This window comes from Seriola lalandi, unplaced genomic scaffold (assembly GCF_002814215.2).
Source record: "Seriola lalandi dorsalis isolate HSWRI2012SDOR001 ecotype SW California unplaced genomic scaffold, Sedor1 jcf7180002054838, whole genome shotgun sequence".
Taxonomy (NCBI): Eukaryota; Metazoa; Chordata; class Actinopteri; order Carangiformes; family Carangidae; genus Seriola; species Seriola lalandi.
Window position 1 is genome coordinate 312,755 of NW_019525391.1, and position 18,022 is coordinate 330,776.

General features: G+C 40.9%; 2 protein-coding genes across 3 annotated transcripts in view; one reads left to right on the plus strand and one right to left on the minus strand.

The window, feature by feature from the left end:
- LOC111670164 (single-stranded DNA-binding protein 3) overlaps nt 1-10,246 on the plus strand; it is a 40,248-nt gene extending 30,002 nt beyond the window's left edge. Inside the window, exons 6-18 of one of the 2 annotated variants that reach the window (XM_087179434.1) lie at nt 101-184; nt 1,454-1,513; nt 1,638-1,704; nt 2,586-2,650; nt 3,167-3,228; nt 3,398-3,443; nt 3,939-3,974; nt 4,095-4,149; nt 4,340-4,410; nt 4,784-4,862; nt 4,992-5,020; nt 5,159-5,260; nt 7,264-10,246. In XM_087179434.1, coding sequence (XP_087035560.1) covers nt 101-184; nt 1,454-1,513; nt 1,638-1,704; nt 2,586-2,650; nt 3,167-3,228; nt 3,398-3,443; nt 3,939-3,974; nt 4,095-4,149; nt 4,340-4,410; nt 4,784-4,862; nt 4,992-5,020; nt 5,159-5,260; nt 7,264-7,434 — 927 coding nt within the window. In that variant the 3' untranslated portion in view covers nt 7,435-10,246. Of the gene's footprint in view, nt 1-100; nt 185-1,453; nt 1,514-1,637; nt 1,705-2,585; nt 2,651-3,166; nt 3,229-3,397; nt 3,444-3,938; nt 3,975-4,094; nt 4,150-4,339; nt 4,411-4,783; nt 4,863-4,991; nt 5,021-5,158; nt 5,261-6,954; nt 7,203-7,263 lie in introns of those variants that run through there. The other variant, XM_023426772.2, reaches the window with a different exon arrangement.
- Nucleotides 10,247-11,249: 1,003 nt separating this feature from the next.
- LOC147817929 (ankyrin repeat domain-containing protein 34C) lies at nt 11,250-16,474 on the minus strand. The gene is made up of 4 exons (XM_087179435.1): nt 16,258-16,474; nt 15,493-15,671; nt 14,687-14,907; nt 11,250-12,310 (listed from the first exon to the last, which is right to left on the minus strand). The coding sequence occupies exons 1-4, from the start codon at nt 16,472-16,474 to the stop codon at nt 11,446-11,448; spliced, it is 1,482 nt and encodes a 493-aa protein (XP_087035561.1). The 3' UTR covers nt 11,250-11,445.
- Nucleotides 16,475-18,022: the final 1,548 nt, after the last annotated feature.

The following is an 18,022-nucleotide window of genomic DNA, read 5'->3' on the forward strand; positions in this document are numbered from 1 at the left end:
TCGTCCTCCTCTTTCTTATAATTTTGATCGGGTAATTCCTTCAGGTGTAAACCCCCCTTTTGGCCCCTCTCCTCTCTGATATCGCTCTTCTTTCTTAAAGGGACCACCCGGCTCTCAGCAGTCCCCCCACGCACAGCCCCCCCCACACAACCCCAGCAACCCCATGATGGGACCCCATGGCCAGGTAAGATGCAAACACTTTCTCTCAAACACCCCCTATCTCTTTCCTTCCCTCCAAATCCCCCCATACCCCCTCGCCCACACACAAGCTCTTTTTCTTTCCATTCACTGTTCGCACACTCTCTACTTCTTCTTCTCCTCTTACCCTCGAGCCCCGTTAGATCTAGTTTTGTTCTGGCTAATTCCCTGTAGATGTCAGCCCCTCCAGTTGCCAGCTCTGTTATAAAAGCGGAGCATCCAGAGGCAGCAGGGCCTGCTCCTCTGCAAGGCCCACAATCGTCTGTCCCCGTGTGGGATGAATAATTCACTCCTTGCCCCTCCCCCGGAGCAGCATGTGGGGGGTTGCACACTTATCTGCTCCTCCACTCTTAACACACACACACACACACACACACACACGCATGCACAGTGCACACTCCCCTCCCCTTTGCTTACTTGTTCTAGCACCTTATTAATAAAACAGGGGACAGGCACTACTGACACGTCACATATACATACAAAAACACATGGGCACACATACGTACATGCACTCAACACACATATAGGACAATCAGAGTTTTGGGTTTCTCTAGCTGCCAACCACCTAAAAGCTTATTCAGCGTATTAAGCCTTAAACAACTTTCATCCTCAGTCAGCGGCTGTTTCAACACCTATTCAGAACAGTAGCTACAGATGCCACAGTGGAGGTAAAGCTGGCCTTTGGCAGCCACGGCTATTAATTCTTGTGGTTTCTCGTTTCCGTCTTGTGTGCGAGAGAGTGTGGACATGCTTCCTCTAAGGTTTTTGAACGGTGTTGTTGGCCTGAGGTGTCTCTAACTACGCCAGGCAGACCACAAGCAGAATCAGCTTACACTACAGTGACAGCAGGCAGGGACCTGTGTGAGCGCGGTCTTTATATACACACACACACACACACACACACACACACACACACACACACACACGTTGACCTGCACACCTACAAATGTATGCTTTGAGTGCATATTGTTGTGTTTGAGTAGGCACTGTTAAAAATCATAAGACACAGGTTCTCACTTAGGTGTATTTTTTATGTTTTCAGGCTGATGTGATGAGTTTGCGACTGTTCACTGTCATCCTCCATTCTCCCACCACACTGTGTCCATCTGTGTGTCCTCGGTGCTACCCCCTGTCTGAGTGCTCTCGGATTTATTAATAATGAAAATGTCGTTTTCTCTCTGTCCCTCTTCTCCCCACATACCCCCACCCTCAACCACCCTTTTTTTCCTACTTCTTCCTCCATTTCTCTTTGCAGCCTTTCATGTCACCGCGGTATCCAGGTGGACCGCGCCCCGCACTCCGAATGCCAAATCAGGTACTGAACGGGATTTTGACATTGCTCACTAACTTCTATGTTGATTTTGACCGCTCACAGAGTTTTTGTGTTGCCAAGAATGTGCCAGAAATGTAATCAGTTTCCATGTCTGGTCTTTCCTCAGCCTCCTGGGGGAATCCCTGGATCTCAGCCTCTCCTGCCAAACAGTTTGGACCCGACAAGACCGCAAGGTACAACTGGGACAGATGTTGCAGTCACAGGCCTGAGATAGGGTGCCTCATCAGGAAATATGTTTTTTTTTGTATAGTGAATAAAATGTTTGTAATAGAGTACACCTCTATTAGGGCTGTAACCACTAACTATTTTCGTTACTGATGAATCTGTTATGTAATTTTTCAACAAAACAGTTACTTTTTAAGTCTGTGTCAGCACATATAAAATTAGATGTTATTAGGAGTTATTGTTATATACAGTTGGCGAATAATTCAAGGCCTTATCACACCTGCTGATTTTTGTTCAAGATTTTCATACTTGTCTTAAATTGGTGTCTTAAATTGTATTCTGTGGTATTAAAAATACTTTCAAAAGTCTTAAATGAAACTTGAATGGCCATCGCACGCTCCCAGAGCCCAAGAGGTTGCCATTCAAATTTGTGTTTGCGAGAACAAAATTAAAAAATAAAAAAAAACCCAAGGGCTTGACTTCATAAAGATAAGAGAGAATAACTGCAGAGCTCCAAATATTTGAAATTTTTGTTTGACAAATTGCTTTGAGTGAATAATTAATTACTAAAATCCTTTATTTTTCTAACCCTGACTAATAAGTTAAGCACTAGACTTTTGACTGTTTTGACTATTAGATTGTTTAAAATGTTTCTCTTGTCCTGTGTGGACTGAGTACTGGCTCAGGAAGAGCTCTGTGGTGATTTTAGCTGCAGATTACAGCTTCAGGGGCCAGAGGGGTACGACTAATGGGATTAGGATGGAGTATTGTCTGTGGCATGTCTTAATTCCTGATTTAAAGAGACGAACCATATGTGGATTTACATGAGAACATGAGTGTGATGTGTGTCGCAGTCGGTGTGACCCTCTTTTTGTTTCTGTCCCTCTAGGACATCCTAACATGGGTGGACCAATGAGAATGAACCCTCCTCGAGGAATGGCCATGGGCCCACAGGTATGATGAACCTGTGGCCTAGTGTACACACACACACACACACACACACACACACACACACACACACACACACACACACACACACACACACTTAAATTTATTATTGAACATCAATTAGAAAACATCAGTTAGAATCTGATTAAACACTTTGGCACAATAAAAGTATTAACAGATGTGGTGATTATACTAGATTGATTTTACCAATGTCACTAAACTGTCATCACATTAAACACATGGTTTATTCTTATGTAGTATAAATTACTGTCCAAGTAGATGTGTTTGCTCTTGCAGGTTAAAAAGTGTTTTTTCTTGAACTGTAGTTTCTTCAGTACTCTCACCAGAACAGGCTTGTTTGTTGTTTGATGGATTATTTGTTTGTCTTAAGTGTTGCAGCTGCTGTCAGTCCCACAAAAGACTAAATCCAGGAACTAGAATCGCCAAAATCAAGGAAAACAAGCTTATGGGGGGAAAATCAAAAGTATGTTTTTACAATGTTTTTAATGTCCGCTCTTACAGAATTACGGAGGCATGAGGCCTCCTCCCAACTCCATGGGCGGTCCCATGCCAGGAATGAACATGTAAGTTAAAACACCTCATGAACCTGGTGGAGTCTTAAAGCAAGTGAAACCCTGCTCTTACTGTGTTTTCTAAGAGTCATTTATATTTCATTTCTCTTCACACTGTTTTTCATTTTTCCCTGTTTGTCGTTTTCTCTCTCCCATTAATTTTTCTGTTTTTTTCCCTCAGGGGTCCTGGAGGAAGAGGGCCTTGGCCAGGACCTAATGCTAACTCTGTGAGTCAGAAACCTTTGACTCTTGACTTTTACTCATGAACACATGTAGGCGATGGTTGTGCAATCCTGTACAGTAGAGCAGTGAAATTCAGACTTCATGTTTAAAATATACAGCTTTGGTTGACACCATGTCAGACGGGTTTTGATTTTGAAGATTCATTTGTTGGATTGTTACACAGATATTGTAAAAAGTGTCCATCAGTCTGTTTTGGAGAGGGGCACTTTATGTGCATGGTTCATCTTTTCCATGGCAGTTTCCTTTTTAAAGGGATATTTACCAGATAAATGTCCTGAAAAACTTACAACCGAGTTAAAATAAAACGTTTCCAACACAATCTGAACATTTAAGAGCTTCACAGAAGTGATATTTACTGCAGGACTGTGGTGTTGGATTTTATTAAATTGTAAAATGGTCCTCTTATCTTTTTTTTCCTCAAAATTTGGCATCCTCTGACCCTCAGATCTGATTATCTGTTTCCTCTTTCCCCTCTGCAGATAGCGTACTCCTCCTCATCTCCAGGAAACTATGTGGTGAGTTAAAATCTCTCAAAAGCAGTGCAGCTTTCCCGGAGGAAAATATGCTTTTATTGTACTGATGAAGATGTTCTGATGAGTCTCTCATTTTAACCTCTATCACTGGTTACTCCCCAGGGTCCTCCAGGCGGAGGAGGTCCACCTGGAACTCCCATCATGCCCAGCCCAGGTGGTGCGTCACCTAACTATGTCCCCAGCACTAACAACTTGTCTTAAAAACACGTCTCTCCCATTTTTCCCCTCACTAAACAAGCATGAATGTGTCCCCTCTCTCACCATGCACCATCAGCAGAGTGTTCTCAGTGTTCATTCTTCACATCATCGTCCTATAACTAAAGTTTTTCTCTCCTGTTTTTTCTTAGATTCAACCAACTCCAGTGAAAACATCTATACAATGATGAATCCTATTGGACCGGGAGGCAACAGACCCAATGTGAGTCTCACATATGATCGAAGTTCATTTCGTTATTCAACAACAAAAAAAAAAGCTCTTTAATTTTATTTAATGGCTTAAACATTCCAGGCTTTTGTAACAGTTTCAGACACTGCGGATTGATTCTGGGTTAAAATAATGGATGTTAGTGTAATGATTAAAATTAAACAACCTTGCCCACAAAAATTAATCCAGCTCAAATAGGGCTTTTAACCACATCACTGGGCACCAGTACAATTCAGCATTAGAGAAACATAATGCTGCCACACTGCAATGGAAATGAACCAAGAAAAATAGGTTAAATAATCACTGCTTCACTCTGAGCTGAAAGGATCATGATCATTTACATACTGTTCTACATCCTTTCGACCAGTTCCCGATGGGACCTGGGCCTGACGGGCCAATGGGAGCTATGGGGGCCATGGAGCCACACCACATGAACGGATCACTAGGTTGGTTTAAACATAGTGTGCCTTAACAGGTGTCTGATAGACTTTGTCTGAGGGGTGTACAAATGAAACAAGAGTTTATGTTGTTTACCTTAGAAACAATTGATCATTTTCTCTCCTTCACTTCCTCAGGGTCTGGGGATATGGATGGGTTGCCAAAGGTTTGTAAAAATCTGATTTTCTCTAAACTTTTTTTTTTTTTTTTTTTGTTCTTGTGTGTTTTTGTAAATTAAACCATTTATTTAGAATCTTGACTTTTCTACACTTGAACTTGTTGCTCTTACCTTCTCTCCCTCCAGAGCTCTCCCAATAACATGGGGGGCATGAACAACCCTCCTGGAACGCCGAGAGATGACGGTGAAATGGGCGGGAACTTCTTGAACCCATTCCAAAGCGAAAGTGTAAGTAGAGCGAGTGAATGGCATCTCACGCCCCTTAACAGTTATCCTTGACGTCTTGACATAAACCAGTGGAAGAATGCAAGCAGAGGGTTCACCTGATTTGAAGTTTGTGTCTTGTCCCTCTTTTTTTGTTCTTCAGCTACATTGGTTCGTCACACATTATATTGTTTGATCAGAGAGTAGTAGTTATGACTATGCTCTTCACTCGTCTTTCTTTTAGACCCTGTAATCATCAAACACTCTGTATGAGAAGTAAAATAGTCAAAAAGATGTTAGAAGTAGAGGATTTTTACCAAAATCTTGTGCCCAATTCGCCACTGACTCTTTGAAAACCTACCCAAGCCCAACAGGCCCAAATAGAGAGAGAACACGACCTTAACAGCGTCATGACGCACCAGTAATCAACAAGCAACCACAGTCAAAGGGAAAACAGCAATACTTTTTCATTTTTCCCGCAGCTCACACCTCACACTCTGCGTCATGCATCCAAAAACACATTTTATGAAGATTATGACACACCACATGGTCAGAACTGATTGCTGGTCTACTCAGATCAGGAGACCCATGGCAACACAACACGACCCAATTAAGACAGATTTTTTTTTTCTTTTTCTTTTTTTTTTTGATCAACCCAATTTGATTGACAGGTCAGATCTCTGTTACAAGGGACAAAGCAGACCTGTGAAGACCTCTAGTTTCAAGTGCAGCATTATTGCTTAAACACAGTCTTTATACTTTATTACTTGGGACACAGCACAGTCAATTTGACATACAAAACTTTGTACGCGCACAACGGCCTGTTCATTGTCCAAAATGGTAATAAAAACAGGGCTGTAAAGAAGATCTGATATTCTGCTTGCATTGTAGCCGCTTACTAATCACTTAGAAATCATTCTACACCCTCTGTATCAGTGTTGTGATGATAGTTGATACACTTGTCAGTACAAATGCCTTGGCTGTTTCATTTACTCGTTGTTTTTAAAGATAAATACGAAGGGACTTGAGGATTTTTTTTTGTTTTAGATACTTTTAAAAAGTAAACATTAATGTGACAATATGAGTTCCTTACCGTGAGGAACACAACAGGTGGAGGGGGGTACTGTTCCCTTGCATTTTGTAAAAATTGTGATGGTCTCTTACCCTCGGCCTGGAGAGCCACGGGGTGCGCAGGCTAGAATTATAGCCAAGCCCTAATACCCTGATTCAACCAATCAGCATTGGGGCTGGGTATCGTTTGAAATGTTTCAATATTAATGCTAATGTTAGTGAATTTCGCTATCAATTTAAAAAAAAAAAAAAAAAAAAGATACCTCTTCAGTTTCTTACTTTGTGGCCATACAAGGTCTTTGCTCAAGTAAAACAGTCCAAAATTGGCAAAACTGTGATTTAAATCGGTAAATATTGGGTCAAAAAAGAAGCAAACAATACTCTATAAACAATCTAGCTATCCAACTCTTTTGACAGTTTATTGACTGATGAATTCCATCACAGAGGTTCGATACCCCGCCCCTATCATCTGAATTATTGCAGTATTGATTACTTGTGTCAGGTGTATTAGAGAATGGCTGGAACCTAAGTCTGTGCTTCCTCTAGCTTTGCAGGGCTGGGTTTGAGCTCCCTCTGGTGTTTAAATGTTGTCAGTGACATATCCACTCATCTGTGCCCTCCTCCCCCTTCCCTCTCTCTCTTTTCAGTATTCACCCAACATGACGATGAGTGTGTGATTTTATTTTTTCCTTTTTTTTTGTATTTTTGTTTATTCTCCCCACCCCCACCTCCTTATTTTTTGTACCCCTGCACCTGTATTTTTTTTTTTTTCTTCAATTCAATCCTTCCTTCACCTCGGATTGGACCACCTCCCCTCCTCACACACACACACACAAACACACACACATACACACACACAAACACACGCCCTCTGCCCCCTAAACCCAAATATGGGATCCGCTATCTCCCCCTCTTCCCACCCCCTCTTCTCACTCGGGAACTCTACGGCCACACAGCCTTCCGGGACGGCCCTTGAGCATGCTGGGACTCTAATTAAGACGGGCCCTCCTGGAGCATGCAAGATGGCTGGCGGTCTGAATAGGAAGCAGTCACAGAGCCACAGGAAGAGCCTCCTCTCTGACTCCGGCCCCGGCCTCCCTGGCTTCCTGTCAGGGTCTAGACAATGAGCGAGGGAAGGAGGACAAACAGAGAGAAAGAGGGAGAGAGGAGACTGGATAACACAGCCCTCCCCTGAGGACACAGTGTTGGTTTCTCTCTTAGCAGCTGCCTGGAAGCTTCTCAACCACGACTTTGGACTTTTTAAAAATTTTTATCGTCATTTATTTTTTCTTTTCTTTTTTTTTTTTTTTTTTTTTTTTTTTTTTTTTTTGTTGCTGTTCCCGACGGATTCAGTGGAGGGTCGGACCTTTTGTCCCACACATTGTTCTCTCTGTCTGTACATTTTTAACAGAGGTGTTGTGATGATCAGTGAACTTTTTTTTTTTTCATTTTTTGTGTATGTATTGTATCATTGCTATTTTTATTATTGTATTATTGTTATTAATTATATTGGTATGATCATTTTAAGATTAGGTTCTAATTTCTGTTGTTTCTAAGGGCACATTATTATGATGAAGACAGTATATGTGCACACAGATCAGAAATTATTGGCTGTGTAACACATGGCTCTATGTGAGCACACTGCCCCTGCAGGTAAGATTTGATCCATCATGGTACTGATTGGCCCTTTTTGTTTTTGTATTTTTCTCAGAGGTTTGGCGACTTTCTTTAAAAGATCTAAATTTTTTAACGTCTTGTTCAATAACCCACCAGAAGAAGAAGCGGCTCCTGTTTTAGTAGCTTCCATGCAGTGAAATGCACAGCTCTATTTATTTATGTACTTTTAATTTGTCTTATGAATCATTGTTACCTTTTTTTTTTTTTTTAATGTTATCCCTGTTTTTTTGTTAACTGCAGAACTAGTAGCAACTATGTAAATATGCAGATCCACTCAGCATCGTCTCTTTATCTCCGTCTGACATCATTAGACCCCTCTATCCGAGCCCTGAAGGTGCTGACGTTAATCACTTGGTGTCGACCATTTTGACACCCCCACCCCCATGCTGCTTCCACTAATGCTGCCCACTTAGGTCACTGCTCAACTCCAGCGTGTGCGTAGGCTGCGTTTATCGTCTCTCTGCTGACCTGTAGTGAACACTCGTATTGTTTTTGTTTTGCTGATGAGTCCTCAACACACTGTGATGTATGTCGGTGCTTTATGGAAATTTGCTTTCACACACCAGTCAGTCGAGCTTGCAGACATTTTGCTCTCATACACGCGGTGCTCCCTCTTGACGGTCGCCTCTGGTAAAAGGACTTGTGGCTCTCTGCTGATCGGATCCTTTGGTGTTTTTATGTTGGAGAAAAGCAGGACAGGAAGTGGTGAGGCGTCGCTCCGTCGACTGTAACGAGTGGCCTCCCTCCCTGTGCTCATCTTGAAGAAAAAGACCTCCGTCCTTTTCCCCTTTTCTCACCTCTCCAGCGGGCCAGCATCAATACACCCAGTCACACATCACCCCTCTCTGATTCTTTTTTTTTTTTTTTTGTACAACTCTCCATCTTTTTGATTTTAATTTTTTTGTAAATACTGTAAAATGCATTTTGATATCATTGACATGTTTTGATATTTCAGATCACAACTTAACAGTTGATCAGAAACGTGCTGATTCGGGCAACTGTGTGTATTTGTTCAGAGATGGTGTGTCTTTTACTCAGAAATAATATGAATGATGAGAAACAGAAACTGGAGCTGCTATAGACTATTATGCTATTTCACCTCATCATAGACAAAACGTGGGGCTTTACTGTGCGTCCGAGCTGTAGCGTCAAGGGTTCATAAGAGGACGAGGGAGGAAGATTTTGTAGTCGAGTGTGTGTGAACGCCTTTAGATAACTCACTGTCACACACACATTTCCTTGAAAACTCTTAAAATTAAACATGATTCTTGTCCAAAAGCCTCCGTCCTCTGCCTCTGTTCTTGGAAACTGTTGGTTCGAGGTGGCAAGGTTTTTATTTTATTGTTTGTTCTTTTTGTTGCCATTTTTAACAGGGAATTTGCAAGAACAGAGCAAAAGAGGTCAGTTTTTCATTAATAAACTTGTCCCTTCTTTGTCTGCCTCCGATGCACTGCTATTCAGCTTTTACCTTCTTGACACAACTGAAACCGAAAGCAGAGCACACAGGACACTGGCTCTCAATCCAACACACCAGGGACCAGAGTACAGACTTTACTATGAAGGATTTTTTTTATCTATTTAAAAATGGGGCGGGAGAAATGTTCGGGAAAGTAAAAGAGGAAAAAAAAATAAAAATAATGGACAGATTTGTTGCTAAGACGAGGTAGAGAGAGTGCGGGAACAGGCGTTTCCTCCCCTGTACTTTGAAATACTGTTGTATAAAATGCAGTCAAACTTCTCTCTATCTTTCTGTCCTGTAAGTAAAGCCGTCACAACGTTGATCATTTCTGTATTTCTATTGTGCTGATGTATAATACTGTAACATTCAGGGGTAGGGAGGGTTAAGAGAGGAATTTTTGGGAGTGGGAGCAAAGATTTTTCTGTTCAGTTCCTCATTTTTCCTCTTGATGACAAAGCAGTATTGAATATGAGGCAGTCTGTCCTTGGGGAGTTGCTTTGTATCTCATGTTAGGGTAGTTTCAGATCCTAAATGTCTCGTGTAGTAAAATAAGAGGTTCCTTCTTCGTATGTTTCTTTATATTGTAAAGTTTCTTTAGATAAAAAAAAATGTTGCTTATTGGAAAAAAGGTGGGAAAACTGCATTGATAATAAATGTATTTTTTTTTCTTTTTTTTTTTCTTTTTTTTTTCTTTTGGTTTTGTTTTAATTTTCATCAAGTTGTCAGTCGTTTTTGCCTGTGTCCCCCTTGTTGTAGATACATATTAAAAACAAATAAAATGACTTCACTCCTTTTGCCATGAACATGAGCTTTTTTTCTGTGTACAGATTTATCTCCAGTTATTCAGTTGTTATCTTGGCTTTTTTTTCTCTTTTGATCAGAAAGTGTGTAGATTGTAGAAATTTTACAGATTCTCTCGACTGTATTTCTCTGTATGCCAAGAAATGTTAATATTTTGAGCTCAGTGGTTCCCAACCTGGAGGACTCAAAATATTATGAACAACATTTTTTTTTTTTTTTTCAGAAATATTTGCTTTGAGATTTACCATTTCAGCATTTAAAAATATTATTTATTCTATTTATAAACAGTCTGTTTAGCTCACAGTTCATAGAAATAAAAAAAAGTTGGGTTGTGAGTAACATGCTTTGGCTCTAAAGGGTCACATGTCAAACAAGTTGGAAACCACTTGATCAAACTGGGTTATTTTTACAGGCCAAGGTTAAAAATACCTTTGAAATACTACAGTAAATTTCTCAGATTTTCTGCTGTGAAGGTGTTGCATCAGTCACATTATGCAAAAAAAATACTCTACATGAAATATCTGCTGTATTAAAATTACATTTGGAGTAAATTCACGACTTGCTCAAACCTGAAAAAGGCAAAATCCTTCTGATTACAGCTGTAATTAGGGCTGCAACTACTTATTTTCATTATAGATTAATTTACTGTTTACTTTTGTGATAAATAATTTAATTGTTTGGTCACAAGTTCAGAGATGCCAAGTTACAGAGTTTAAATTACGTGTTTTGTACAAACAAAAGTGAAAAACCCAAACATTTTCAGTTTTACCATCAAGGAAAACCAGCAGATACTCACATTGAGTCTTTGACCTTTTTTCTGCCTAATGGTTTTCTTTTCCTTCAGATTCATCATTAAAAACTAATCAGGTAATTGTTTCAGTTGCAGTCATGATCCTGTTGTCTTCCAGGTCAGACTAATTCTAAGTGATGCTGAATCAAATTAACAGGCACAACAAGTTTTTTTGTCACCTCTTTTTTTTATTTTAAATTGTTTCTTATTTTATTTTTTATTTTTTAATTCTACTGTGTTTCAAGACTCAAGTGCACTCCGTTTGTGGGCATAGATTCACGAGGCTTTGTGGGAGTGAGGATTCATCAAGATGCCATCAGATTCTGGCTGCTGCTTAATTTGAGGTTAAACTTTATGCTCGTGTCAGAAGAATTTTATCACAGAGGGACAAAGTTGCCTCCAACAGAAGTCTCAAAGCCCCAAGTGGTTCATCCGCCCTCCTCCTCTGATCGGTTCGAGCTGCACTGAGTGTCGACGCGGTGACCTCCTGCTCCTCTCACTGCAACAGGAGGCAGGAGGGGCGACCAGTGAGGTGACAGAGATGGAGAGAGGCAGCGGAGGGAGCAGCGATGGTCTTACAGATGCTCTGGATGAAGAGGAAGGTGTGGAGGAGCTGGGCGGATGAGGCAGAAACACCATGCTCCTGCTTTTGGAGAGCGACACCTGTGTTGGTATCTGTAGGTGAGAGTCTGATTTATTGACTAAAGGAGGGAGGTGAAGCAGAGGCGGGACCACTATGACAGAGGGGAGGGTGTTTCTGCGGAGTCGGGAGTGAGGCGACGGGCAGGCAGGAAGCTTATCCACAGAGCTCTTCTGGGTCTTGTTGTCCAGCGTTGACCCTCCAGGTGTCAGACACCTCTTTGGCACCACTCTGCTCGAGGTCACCCGAGAGCAACTCTTCATCTCTGTGAGGGACAAGACTGACCGAGAGACCCTTGGAAGGAAATCCTCCTGGCAGCTGTTGTAATTCCCTCCTCCATGCCTGTTATCCCTCCCGTGAACCATGCTCTCCCTCAAAGGTGACTCCTCATCCTCATCCTTTCCTTCCTCATCTTCACACCCTCCTCCCTCCCTTTTTAAATCCTCTCTGTGTCCCTCCTGCAGGCTCCTCTCCCTCATGCCCTCCTCGTAAGCCCTGTTCAAACAGGCCAGGTTGTGAATGGCCAGCCACGGTTCAGATGACACCCTCTGTCTGGGAGGTGGAGTGTTACACTGGCTCAGTGGACCCAGCTCACAGGAAAGATGTCGGCTGCAGCTGCTGCTGCTGTTGCTGCTGCTGCTGCTGCTTTCCCTTTTGCCTGATGGAAGTGAGCAAGACACAGTTTGTGAGTGTAAATCACACATATGGAAGTGGATGACAAAAACCCTCATTGCTTATTGTGTGTCTGTCTGTCCTGGAAGAGAGAAACCTCCTCTGGTGGTAATGTGTCCATACTGGAAAAGTGACAATTAATGAACAGCTAAAGGAAAACACCAGAAAACAAAAAATAACTTACATTTTCAGCAGTAAACAAAATATAGCTAAGGTTGATGAGTGTGTCATATAGTTTTGTAGGTATTTGCTCATAAACCAACATATTGGACAACTTCAAATTTTATCCCAATGGTGGAGCTGGAGGTAAAGTCAGAGGATCAGTGGGATGCCTGAGTGTCCGTCCCACCAGCCTTAATGGCGGCGTGTCTAAAAACACATTCATGTCTGTAAAGAGTTTCATATTCTGAAGCTATCCACCTCATACAGTGGTGGAAAGTAACTAAGTTACAACTTAATCTTGTACTTTTACTCTGCCACACTTTGATGGATATATTGTATTTTCTACTTTACTACATTTTTCTGACAGCTTTAGTTACTTTTAATATGAAGATTTTATACAATGGATAATAAAACAAGCTTTTAAAATATGGCACATAGTTAAAGATTAAACCAGTGTTTTCCAACCTTTTTGGCTTTTGATGTCTTACAAAAAGCATTGTGTAGTCAGGGTCACATTTCAGATGTTTATGAACTGTTAACAGCTACACCAAATAGTTTTCCCTTCTAAACTTCTCACATGGTTTTCATTTCAATAAATGTTCAAATAATCCAATATCTCACCAAAATCACAGATTAGAAGAAAAACATAAAAACTGAACATTTTGTTTATCATAACCTATCGGCAGGTTTCCCATTAATCATCTCACAACTCCTCAGATTTACTTGGTGTCCCTGTATATAAAACTGTATATGAAGTATTTCAATAGCTACAGCAGCTACAACAGTAGCATCCTGCTAACACACTGATGCTTCAGTATTAATCATCTAATGATGTCATATATAATAATACATATACTGTATTAGTCAGAGGGACCAAAGAAGTACTTTTACTTTCTACCTCTACTTAAGTAGGATCTTTCATGCAGGACTGTTATTTATAATGGAGTATATACATTTCTATATTGGTACTTTTACTTAGGTAAAGTACCTGAACACTTTTTCCACCACTGACCTTATGCAACCAAATGTAAACCAGTCCTTTACTCCATCCTCATGTCTATTTCTTCTTCCAACACTTCAACCAACTTTATGTACTGGCACTCTTCTTAGTTTCTATGGTATGAATTAAGTGTCAGTTCCTGTGGCAGGAAATGTAGCTTCTTTTATTGTAATGCGCCGCTAGTTAGGTTCACCTCACCCTGGCAACACATTTTCATTTTCTGTCCTCAGGAATGAGCGCTCACCTAATGATTTCAGCCAGCAGGCATTTGTTCTCATCTGTCTAGACTTGCCTTTATTTAACACTGCTCTGCTGTATCCAGGCAGGGCACAGTGTCTGCGAACAGACACTTCAAGAGTGCTGTTGATGGTACTGATCTCAACATTAAGATGGAGGATCTGTCTCTATATATAAGATAGCACAGACCTGATGTTAAGACTGAGTATAGACTCTTTAAAAGCTTTTAACATGAGATGAAAATGATGAGATTGCGTAAGGAACTTTAAAGACAGCAGTTGACAAAACAATCTCACACCAAGGTCCATTTAGTAGCTGTTAAGGGGGCTTTTTATCGTTTCACCTACTTTTCCTCAGCAGACGGATTCTGCCCAAAAACGCGGATGTCCATTTTTCTGAGCACTTTAAGGACTTCCGCTTCATGTTTGCTTGAAAGTTGAGATTGAAAGTTCATTGTTGACTTCAGAAAACATAATTAACAAAATGGACCTTGTGATGAGATTATATTATTTTGTCAACCGTCTTGTCGTCTTGCATTTTTTTGGCCTGTGCCCTTCATCTCTCACCACAGAGGTTGGGTGTGGTCAAACGTGTGCTTTGTTGTTCTTGTAACCACACCCGACAGTGGTGTGTACCTGTATATCACTACAGCAGAATGAGATGTTACACCACTGGAGGTCAGCAAAAAGAAGATTTTCAGGGAGTGTTGTGTCTTTTCTTTCCATCTTCCAACCAGCCAAGCCAGTATTATTTCAAATTAAATAAATTACAGTGTAATTAGTCTTGAAATAGGTATTCAACCACAGTGAACATAATTTCTGCTCTCAACAGAGTAACCATGTAACAATGACATGGCTTTGACAAAAATAAAAGTGGACATCATCTATTCACTGATCGATTACCTATCTCAAATAAGTGTCATTCAAAACCATGAGTATCACTCACTGGCTCCTCTGAAGTTGAAGATGTTTTCCCCCTCGGGTGAGTTGGGTGAGCCCGTCTTGAGGACGATGTCAGATGGGGACATGCAGGGCACCGGCGAGGTGTCAGGGGACGGAGGAACATTCAAGTAACGTCTGGTCACTTGGCCTCCATTCACTCCCATCTCTGTGGCGATGATGATGATGTCGCGACCCCTGGCCCGACAGGCATCCATCAGCACCTGAAGCACATGAGCAGGGGTGAGGTTTTTGAAGGTGGCCAACACTGAAATACCTACACATTTTGACTGTTCTCATTTAAAGGATTTCAGTGTTTCCTCCATATTTGTAGGGAGGGAAAACTGAAAAACTGAGGTTCATCTGCTTTAGTTGAGTATTACCATTTTACTTTTACTGATACTCCACCACATTTTAGAGGTAAATGTTGTACTTTTAATTATTACATTTTTATATAAAGATTTTACACACAAAACTCATAATCAACTTATAAACCATGATGCATTGCTTTGGGTTAAAACATATTAGCTCCACCTTGATATACCACAACATTAAAACACTCCTAATGCATTAATGATTATCATCTTTATTTATAATTTTATATCACTTTACTCAAGAAAAAAATGTAATGCAAGTGCATTAACTTAAACACAAGATGTTAGTACTTTCTCCACCATCTTTATATGTCATTATAAACAATAAAATATTGAGATGCTTTCTTGTTTTACTTCTACTCTCCCACCTCTTTTGTCCCTTAAAAGTTTTGATCAGATTTTTCCTTGATTATTCTTTCCAGTTCCTGACTTTACCTCCAGCGTCGGTTGGTGCTGTGCATTGATGGCGTACACCAAAGCCGAGGCTCCAGAGCAGTCCTCCATGCTGGGGTCGGCTCCTGCAGACAGCAGGGCGGCTGCCACCTGAGCTCCTGCTCGCTCCATACAGGCGTACATTAGAGCAGTACGGCCTACGCGGTCCTGTGTGTTTGGATCTGCCTGATGGGTACAAAAAACATTCACTAGTGCTTATAACAAAATTAATATTAATCTTATAGATATGAGATTACAACTCAAGAAATGTGTATCCTAGGAAGCTTTAGCAAGTCAGTCAGCGAGTTCATCTGTGTGTTTAGACGTGTGTTTGTTAGTAAGGAAACCAGACTGTATTATAATTACAATTTGTTAATGATCATAAGAGCTACTCTGGCATTGTTGCTTTGGGTGTTGCCTCTCAAGTGAGAGGACACTTTATGAGACATTTATTCTCTAATGCACAGTCGTCCATATAATCATTAATTACCTTGCCTCAGAGTACATTGTGTTGTGTTCTACTGTGCCAAATTGTTAAGGAGCAGTTTAGCAGGTGAATTGAGGACACAAGCAAAAGCTGATACACGAGGAACCTGTTTATTATGCATAGAAATATATACCTCTGTTACTGCAGCGACACATTTATTATGCATTACAAATGCACCTAAATCAATACACTGTTGAGCTTGCATTCAGACCTGTATGCAGAAGATGCATTTTAACCTCATGCATTCTGAGTTGAAATGGGAAATGTTAGTCACTGCAGACTGACCTTGTTCTGGAGCAGGTATTTGAGGAGTTTCTCCGTGTCAGGCCCAGCAGGCTCCCCTCTCAGGGCCTTACAGGCAGCCAGCAAAGCCGTCTCTCCTCTGGGGTTGCACCCATTAACCTGAGCCCCACCTTCCACCAGCAGGCGGACCAGACGGAGCTTACCTGAGGCTGCTGCACTGATGAGGGGGCTGCAGTCTGACAGGGGATCCCACATGGCCTGTAGAGAGGGTGTAGGAAAGTCGCAGTATATTTTCATAACATTCAGTATGATATAATATTCCAGTTTCAAAAGCAACACACCTTCAGTACCTGCTCCAGACATCTTTTACCTGCTATCTCTCTGAAAAGCTGTAGGCTTAAGGGCAATCAGTGGTCAATGACATTATCCTGATAACATTCCTTTTTCAGTGTTTATAATTATACTATTCAATAAGAAATTTGAAAAAATGTATTCCTCAAGAACAAAAAATTCAACAATCAGAAATACAATTTATGAAGGTATAAAAATAACACTAGTTCAAACTCTTGATAAATTACTTATTACAACAAAAATATGAGACAAAACTGGACACTGACATCATTCATTTTTAGTCAGTGTGTATTCAATTTAACTTAAGTGAAAGATCAATATTGAAAAGCTGCTGATGTTATTATAGATACTTTTAGATTGACACTGACATGACACATAGTATCCAGTGGGTAATTATATGGATAGATGATCTATAAAACACATAGTAAACATTAAACTCACCTTGCCGGTCCTTCTGCAGTGTTCATTTACTTTTTCCTCCTACTCAGACAAGAAGAAAGCGACAGTGTTGAGTTAGACCGATGAGCTGTAAAGATGTATCCGTTGAAACCTTTTGCTCAGCTTTTTGGTGAAGCATCCTCATGTTGCTGGCCTGTGAGGATACTAACTTTCATCTACTCCCTTTGTCTCTGTAACTCCTCTGTACTAATCTGTCCTCCTCATACCTGCTGGGTTGAGGGGAGGTTTGGCCCGCAGCCAACGTTCAAAGTTATAAACAGTTTTGAGCCCAAAATGTCACCTGTTGCAGACACTGCACTACAAAGACCCAGAGGCCGTTTGATATGTGTCAGCTTTGAACAGGCTCATCTGACTTATGACCACCGTCTGCGTTCAAACACTGGCAGAGAGACAGAGGAGACACACACACACATACACACACACACACACACACACACATAAACTCCCAGCAGCTCATTTGTATCTGAAAATCTGCTGCGCATTTGTTCTCCAGTTTGTATTTGTCTGTCTTTGTGGTCTGTTCTCTGCACTGAGCAACCGTTCTGTTAAATAAATAAATGTGACTTGAATGTTTTCAAAATGGAAGAGAGGGAGGGAGGGGGGTGAGAGAAAAGAGACTGTGTCTGTCTGAGATCAGAAAAGCCCTTCAGCAACCCTCAAATACCAGACGTGTAATGTAATTAAGTCAAACAGCAATTAGTCAGAGGTAACAAAAATAGTAATGGGTATCAGCAGCAACTGAGTATATTAATCTAATTTTTCCTCCATCCTCTGTCATGCAAAATGTCCTGGATGGATATGAAACAATGAAAATGGCCCCTAAAGTTATGTAAGTCCTCTAACTAAGCAGCTTCTTGGAGTACTTTTACTTTTCAAGGTATTTTTCAGTCAGTAATGTTACATTTAGCAGGGTATGTGTTTACTTTGCCATCAGCCTATGTATTTGAGTCACCTCTTCATAAGCATCAGAGACCTGCTAATTTTCAAACTTGT

Bases quoted from the DNA above. Each gene is read 5' to 3' on its own strand.
- LOC147817929 (XM_087179435.1), bottom strand. From the start codon at position 16,474: ATGTGGGATCCCCTGTCAGACTGCAGCCCCCTCATCAGTGCAGCAGCC. The intron at 15,672-16,257 runs GTCTGCAGTGAC...CCCATCAGGCAG, and splicing joins CCTGCTCCAGAACAAGGTCA to ATCCAAACACACAGGACCGC. The intron at 12,311-14,686 runs GTGATACTCATG...AAGCAGCAGCAG, and splicing joins AACTTCAGAGGAGCCAGTGA to CAGCAGCAACAGCAGCAGCA.